At 39.5% G+C, this 7,668-nt stretch overlaps 1 protein-coding gene across 3 annotated transcripts in view; it reads right to left on the reverse strand.

Moving 5' to 3' along the window:
- The window catches only part of slc12a5a (solute carrier family 12 member 5a), a 178,877-nt gene that overhangs the window by 56,538 nt on the left and 114,671 nt on the right, over positions 1 to 7,668 (reverse strand). For all 3 annotated transcript variants that reach the window (XM_005729817.1, XM_013909971.1, XM_013909972.1), the window contains exons 2-3: positions 3,099 to 3,199; positions 2,437 to 2,574 (exon numbers count right to left, since the gene is read on the reverse strand). In XM_005729817.1, coding sequence (XP_005729874.1) covers positions 2,437 to 2,574; positions 3,099 to 3,199 — 239 coding nt within the window. The remainder of the gene's footprint in view (positions 1 to 2,436; positions 2,575 to 3,098; positions 3,200 to 7,668) is intronic.

The following is a 7,668-nucleotide window of genomic DNA, read 5'->3' on the forward strand; positions in this document are numbered from 1 at the left end:
GCTGAGAAAAAGCCAGAAAAGTAAACCACTTCCTGCTGGCATCTCGACACCAACGGCAGAAAATATCATGGGATGATATGGAAGGAACTCATTAGTGAGTGGCATTTAAGCTGCAAACCCATAACATGAACCGGGGATTTATAATATCAACAGAAAATGATTGGCAAGTCCTAAACTGGTGGAGATATTCAGGCTCTCCAGTGACTGTGTTAACAAAACAATTTAAAACTGTGCTGTTGGGGAAACATTATTTGATCTTATGTAAATTGCAGCTCTATATTTGGTAACACTTAATGACCATCCACTGGCAACAGGAACATGGTCCTTTCTGGTTGAACGAGTTATTCAACCAGGAAGAGCCATAAATAATTCTACTGCTGCAAATGTAAATCCACAGGCAAAAGATTTATCTGTGCACATTGCATCATACTGAGCGGGGAGTTAAGTCAGTGGAAGTTAATTTTAGTAATTTGTTTAAGAAGAAATAATTTTTCATAACCAAAAACCTGGCCCATTTTTTGAAGACAGCTTACACTATCATTTCAACATTAGTTTTTATACTGCAGCCAGTAAGATCATTACTCTGCATTGGAGTACACTGTTATTGCTGTAACATTTAACTAATAAGATGCAGCACAAAAATATATCTGAACATTTATGTTCTTTTAAGCATTTTAAATATATTCTTTATAGTCTTTAAAGAACAGATAAACACATCAGGAGTTATAAACATTACTATGCACTAGTCAGCACATTCACATTACATCCAGCTTTTTCCAGATAAAGCACTTTTAATGGAGCAGCTCAGTTATAACACAGTCGATTTGAATCCACATTTTACCATTTAGTGTTTGCTTCTGTCGGAGTCACATGTTGACGCAATAATCGCCTTTTGCGGCAAAAAATGGTCAAAATATGCCAGAGAAAATACACAAAAATATAATATAACAATACAACTAAGAATACAAATACACTGATTATGAACTGAAACACTTATAGCAACTTTAAAAGGTGTTTCTGATGAATATATCTTCTTAAATAAAACACAGATAAAATTTTTCTCGTGTTGTGCTCGTGACAACATTTCTATGACCTTTTACATCACAGAGATAACCTTGTTTTCCCATGCATTTGCACTTACCATACTGTATAGGTTAGCGTGTTGTATAGACCAATCCAGTGACCAATTTGTGTGTTCCACCATTTTTCAGTGCCAGAGACAGCAGCAAGGGTATTTGGATCGACGATAGCAGGGACTGGCCCCTAATTACTGTTTGTATGTAATGCTGACTTTGTGAAAGTGTGGCTAACCTTGGTACATGCTTATATTTCACAATCTAAGGAGCTTGGAAAGAAAAGCATCTGGACTTGTTTAAGTTGCTTGAAGACGTTTCACCTCTCATCCGAGAAGCTTCTTCAGTTCTAAGGTTAAATGGTGGAGAGTCCCAGATTTAAACCAAGTGGGAGTTTTCCCCCCAAAGAGGGACAAAGGACCCCCTGATGATCCTCTACCTAATCACATGAGCCAAGGTGTGAAAACGGGTGTGGGTCACAATCAACCAGGGTTTCGGGTGAGCTCATTATGAAACCTGGCCCCACCCTATCATGCGATTTCCTGAGGTCAGATGGCCCAGGATGTGAGTGGGCGTTAAGGCGTCTGGGAAGGGATCTCAAAACTGGATTATAGATGGCAGACAGTTGGTGTCGTAAACCCCCGCCTCTGTTCAAAGATGGTCGCTCACAGTGGACATAAATGGCTTCTTTCACTCCTCTTTCAAACCATCTGTCCTCTCTGTCCAAAATGTGAACATTGGCATCCTTAAAAGAGTGACCTTTGTCCTTTAGATGCAGATGAACTGCTGAGTCTTGTCCCGTGGAGGTGGCTCTTCTATGTTGTGCCATGCGCTTGTGAAGTGGCTGTTTGGTCTCTCCAATGTAGAGGTCTGGGCATTCGTCCCTGCACTGTACAGTCCAGGCGCTTTTCTTTCTAAGCTCCTTAGACGCCGATGACCTGGATGACTGAGAGCCTTCACAGACATATATTTCACAATAATGCTACAATTGGTTGCCTGAGTTGGTTTATTCTGTGACCATTGCTTCCCCTCATTAACATTAGCTAAGCATTGTTAACCTAGCTGATGTAACGGTGCTGCTCTCACAGTGCCTTTCAGGCTGAGTAACTTCTACTTGATAAGCTACGTAGGCAGATGCAAACTAAAGATACAACTAAATATAGTACTCTTATCAACAAATTAACAAATTCTGTTAATATTCTTCATCTACTTCTTCCAAACGCTGATCCTCTAACAGGGGTACATTTGAGCTTTCCATGAAAATTAAATGAATGGTACTCTCTTAGAGTAGTTGACCTTTGGTACTTTATTTGTCTATAAAATCTGTTGTATGTTTCAGTGCATATATTTTTAAGATAAATACCTTAACAGGTTTCTTGCGTGATGACTCAGCCTCATTGTTTTCAGCCTCCTCATGCTCCTTGCTACCTTGAGGCAGGTTAGAATAGTTGGCCAGGCTACTGAGAAGAGATGACACCATGGGGCTGGTGTCCATCTCCTCCTGCAGAAAAACAAGCAGACAGGAAGGTTGCAATCAGCATTTTAGCCAATATTATTAACAATCTCAATCAAACAAGTGAACTCTATAAAATGACCAATCACTTAGTGGCTGTTTCCATAGATCATTGCAGATAAGAAGCCATTTAATCTACTTGCTATCCTCTTTTGTGGATTTCAGCTCATTTGAAACAAAAACAAGTGTGCACACCATAAACCCCCTTTTCCTGTTCAATCTAGAAATCCCACTGAGAAGACATTGTAAATACATCTGTGCAGAGCGGAGGCAAATTGCCTCATTGAGGTTCAATCCTGCACCACTCTGAGATTTTCTTGCTTTAACCTGAGGTTCCCACATGCCCTTCACACAGTAATTACCCTCATTAATCGATGTCAGAGCCCCTATTCAATCACTGAATTGTGAAAACGAGTGTATCCCGCTTCTTACCATCGCATCTGATTGTGTGTGTTAACAAAATCAATGTGTGCATGTGCGTATGTGTGTGTATGCGGAGTATTGCATTATACCTCAAACAGGGCCATGTTCTTGCGGTCATATTGCTGAGTCTTCTCTGTGGCAGCATCACTGCTGTTGATGAAGGGGCTGCTTTCCTTGGGGTTACTGTCTCCTGGAAGAAACAAACACACATCTACTTTTAGAGTGGTCTGAAATAAAGCAGAGGACAAAGAGCATGTTAGGGGAGAGGATAATGCACAAGTCAGACAAAAGATTCCTGATGTCAAAGGAATCCTTTTTGCAACAACTAAAAGTAACAACTTTTAAAAATAGGTAGACTTTTGGAATAAATACTTTTTTATCGTTAAAATAAAGAAAAAACACACAGAATGCTCAAAGCAGAGGACGTCTGATAAGGAAAGCTTGCCATCTCCTTGAAGCAGTCAGAAATGCTGAGCAAGAGAAGCATACCTAATGGACTGTGTGTTGACAATATGTGAAGTGCTATGTATTCCATATGGCCATAGGAAGAAGACAACCTGGACGTGTCAACCAGTGTTTTCACCTCACTGAAAAACAACATCACAACTCTGAACGCAAACACAAAAAAAATGGTCTACAACCCGGCAGCTTTTCTTACCCTGAACAAAAAAAACCCCTGACTTGTAGAATCAGCCTGATAGTGACAGCTCGCTGAAGGCAACATGACTCTATCGAAAAGCATCTGTCTACGAGTTCACAGGCCCAGAAATAGGGCCAGAACAAACAAATCCTCGAAACAACGTGTAGTGAGAGGGAAGCATCCAGCTCTTTGCACATTCATTGATTCTCATTATCTGAGATCAAGAAGTTCATTGATTTCTAATTGACATTTGAAAATTCAGTACACCTCAGGCAGTGTTCAATCTATTTTTCCCCTTTATACCGTGAGCAACTGCCTCCTATAAAACACTTTCTTGACATCTCCCTCAAAGCAGCAGGATTTTATTTTAAGGACTAAAATCTTTTTGTCATAATTATGTTTATGACAAAACTTTACTGGGTGTAATTTCAACTGACTGTTCATTGTATGATATGGAACTGATAGAAGAAATACTATTTTCTGTGCATACAATTTTAACACCTTGATTGGGTCTTCACAATAGATACAGTGGACACTTTAGTAGCTACACCTTGCTATTATAAGCTTAAGACCCACTTTTACCTTCAGACCTGCCAAAATTCTTAATATTGTTGATTGTACAAGGTGCTGGAAACATTTTTCAGATATTCTGGTCCATACTGACATGATAATATCACTGAGCAGTTGCAGGTTTGTCAGCTGCGCATCCATGGTATGAATCTCCTGTTCGTATCATGGAGATATGAACAGGAGATTTGCAGCATCCCAAAGGTGCTCTTTTCCATTGTGATCTGGTGACTGCAGAGTGCAGTGAACTCATTGTTATGTTAGGGAAACCGGTTTTAGATGGTCTGAGCTTGCTGGAAGCAGCCATCAGAAAATCTGTACAATGTACAATCAGTCTTTTGTTATTTAGGTTTTTTAATCTATTTTTTCATTCTGTTTTAAGATGCTTCACTATTGATATCGTTTTTTAATTGTGTTATTATTGTTTGCGACTTTTATCTCTGTAAAAGGAGCCATATAATACAGGGGCTATAAAGGGATGGACATGGTCAGCAACCATACAGTGTGCACTGTGGTAACCATCATGAAAAATGACAAAACCAAAGCTGCCAGTCAAACTTCCAGTTGATCAAGACAGAAACAGGACCCTCTTGGTCTGGTGACAAGTAATCTTTACTGCTGCAAAATGGACCAGACATAAGGACTTTATTGCAGTAAGCAGAGTCACACCAATTGACTCTCCAGACTGATGTGCATACACATATAAGTAAATACACACACAGTTACACATATATACAAACTTTCTTCGTGTATACAGGACATTGATCAGGACTCAATAAAGGGATCAATAAAGACGGGACTCACATAAAGATGGGCACAGGCATCAATTAATTCTTATCAGTGTCGCTCGCTACAATGTAGCACTCTTCTTCTAGTATTCAAATGAAATGAAAGTTACTAAAATCCTGTGTGGACCCGTAAATCAATCCAAACATAGCCACTCGACAGAGATGTGTGAAAGACTGATATATTGCAGTCATCAATCAAACCTTTGAATGTCACCAACACTGCAGAGTGACATTTTCTTTCTGAAGGAAACACGCAGCAAAAAAAAAAAAGGGATAAACCTTCCAGACGGTTACTTGTAAGCGTGTTAGCACAGTTAGCACCATCCTACATCTTCATGAAAATTCAAGGTGTCTGTTTACATTATGCATTGATATTTATTGCTCTAACCTTTCTTTTGGCTACGTACTTGAAATGCTTGGTCACCAGAAATTTGCACTTCTCTAGAAAAATAATTGCATTCACAACCATTTTATACATAAAGTACAATGAAGGTCTGAGTGGTGAAGGTAGTGCAGAGTGAGCCATCTTATTCGCGCCTTCCCCTTCGAGCATCTCTTGAGGGAGACAGCAGATTGCGCTCCCTCTGGCTCTCGGTCCTGTCTTGGACTGCGAGACCGAGTTATTTATAGCCAAGATGCCGCAGCCATGTGCCATGACGTTGGGGCACCGCTAACAGCCGGCACACTGTTCTAACAGAGATGGAGCAGTAGACAGGGACACTGAGAAAAGGGGCCATGCATGAAGATTCGGAGCATAAAAAGAGCACAGGGAGGTTAACACAAAGAGATGGAAAGTGAGAGAATAAGAGTACTGATGAGAAGATGAAGAGAGACACAGATAGATGGGGCAAGAGTAAACAGTGACAAAGAGAGAGCGATACAGGCTCAGACAGGACAAAGACGAGGCAGCCAAATCTGAAATGGGAACCCGCAGAGAGAGAAAGGGAGATGCAAAAAGAGGGACGCTCACGTCTGCTGCTGCAAAATGTAAAAGCTTCTGCAGCACTAAAGGTTCAGCTCACTTTGACCTCCAGGTTAAAACATACACTATGGTTAAAAGGAGGCCGGAGCATCTAACAGAGGGTTTTCAGAGCATGTGGATTATTTAGCTGGTTTATTTTCACTTTGTCAGAGCGAATCAGGATGATACAGTGTTGTGCCTCGCTTGAGATAAAACAAAATGAGCCTTCTTGTGCCCAGCAGAGATTAGACAAACATCTACAAACACACATATACACAATACACAGTCTGACTAATACACGGATGAATCTGTCTGTTCGTCGCCCATCTCAACATCAAACTTGCTTGATATGATGCTGGGTAAGTGCAGTATTGAGTTTGACGTTGGGGGACTTCTCTCTGTTACTAGGCAACATCATCAACTGGCAACCTCATAATGATGTCACAGTTCAGATAACATATTTTATAAACCTCCTCTGCCTGCGGCATCTACCTTTGCTCATGCTAACGTGCCTGTGACAGCAGGCGCTGCTTTCAAATGCTTCTGTTTTCTATTCAAATTTGATTTAGAGCTAAAACACTTTTGACTCTTACAGTACATTTATTTGCTACTTTTTCCATTTTTTCATCATTAAAAAAAGATCTTAAAATTAGAGCCGGAAATTTCTCCACAATCCACTGCACAATATAGACAGTAAATAACTGATGTGATGGCTTTAAATGGTGCTCACACCATATCTGAACTGGAAAGAGATTTTTTGTATTTTGAACCTTCCAGTTTGAACGAGGGCAACAAATACTGGTACTGGACACAAATGTGAATCAAATATGAATTTTCTCCATCCAAGGGATATTTTACTAAAACAGATCTTCACTCTTTCATTTACCCTTAAACAGCTTTATGTTTGTCTAAATCTCCTCATCCTCCTTGCTGATAGACATGACAAGTGTTTTTTTTTTGTTTTTGTTTTACATTTTTATATTAATGTATCTATTTTTATTGTAGGTAACTGTATGCATACTGTAAAGGCATGTCTTCAGAAATCTGTAGTTCCATTTATTCCTGATAATCTGGTTTTAAAAATTAAATGTATATTTTGCTTCATTAAACAGAAACCAAATTAATACAGTGAGTTAAGAAATTACTATGTTTTTATCTGACTTGGAGTAAAACTCATCTAGAGGTACCCAAAATGTATCTTTGCAGGAAAAACCCCAATATGATGATTATGAAAGTTTGGATGCACAATGTAGGTTTGTAAATGGGACACTGTCTGTTATGTTAAATTGTAATTTTTCCAGTCTTACATATATGCAGTTTGTGCTTATGCTATTTGCAAAGACAGATTTTAATTTCAAAGAACTAATTCCTATAATCACTGAACCTTCACTGGTATTCATATAAACAATACCAGAAATGAGACAGTTGACATTGGAAAGGGAAGCTATAGCTGCAAATACAGTCTGGTTTATAATGCCGCTCTGAGTCAGTATGATCAAATGCTACTTGTCAGATGAGGAATGAAAGAGCGATGGTGAATCATGAGTCAAACAGCTGCAGCCAGGTGATGGGAGCGTGACTTAGCGTCTCAGCCTGAAAGCCACGTTCCATTTCCTGATGTAAACCACACGACACAATCCTTCCGGTTTCTCAGAACTATAAATTATCATTACACAAACTTACTCCTGTGGATAACGGAAAAA

This window comes from Pundamilia nyererei, unplaced genomic scaffold, assembly GCF_000239375.1.
Source record: "Pundamilia nyererei isolate P.nyererei 1_Seehausen unplaced genomic scaffold, PunNye1.0 scaffold00034, whole genome shotgun sequence".
In the NCBI taxonomy this organism is placed as follows: Eukaryota; Metazoa; Chordata; class Actinopteri; order Cichliformes; family Cichlidae; genus Pundamilia; species Pundamilia nyererei.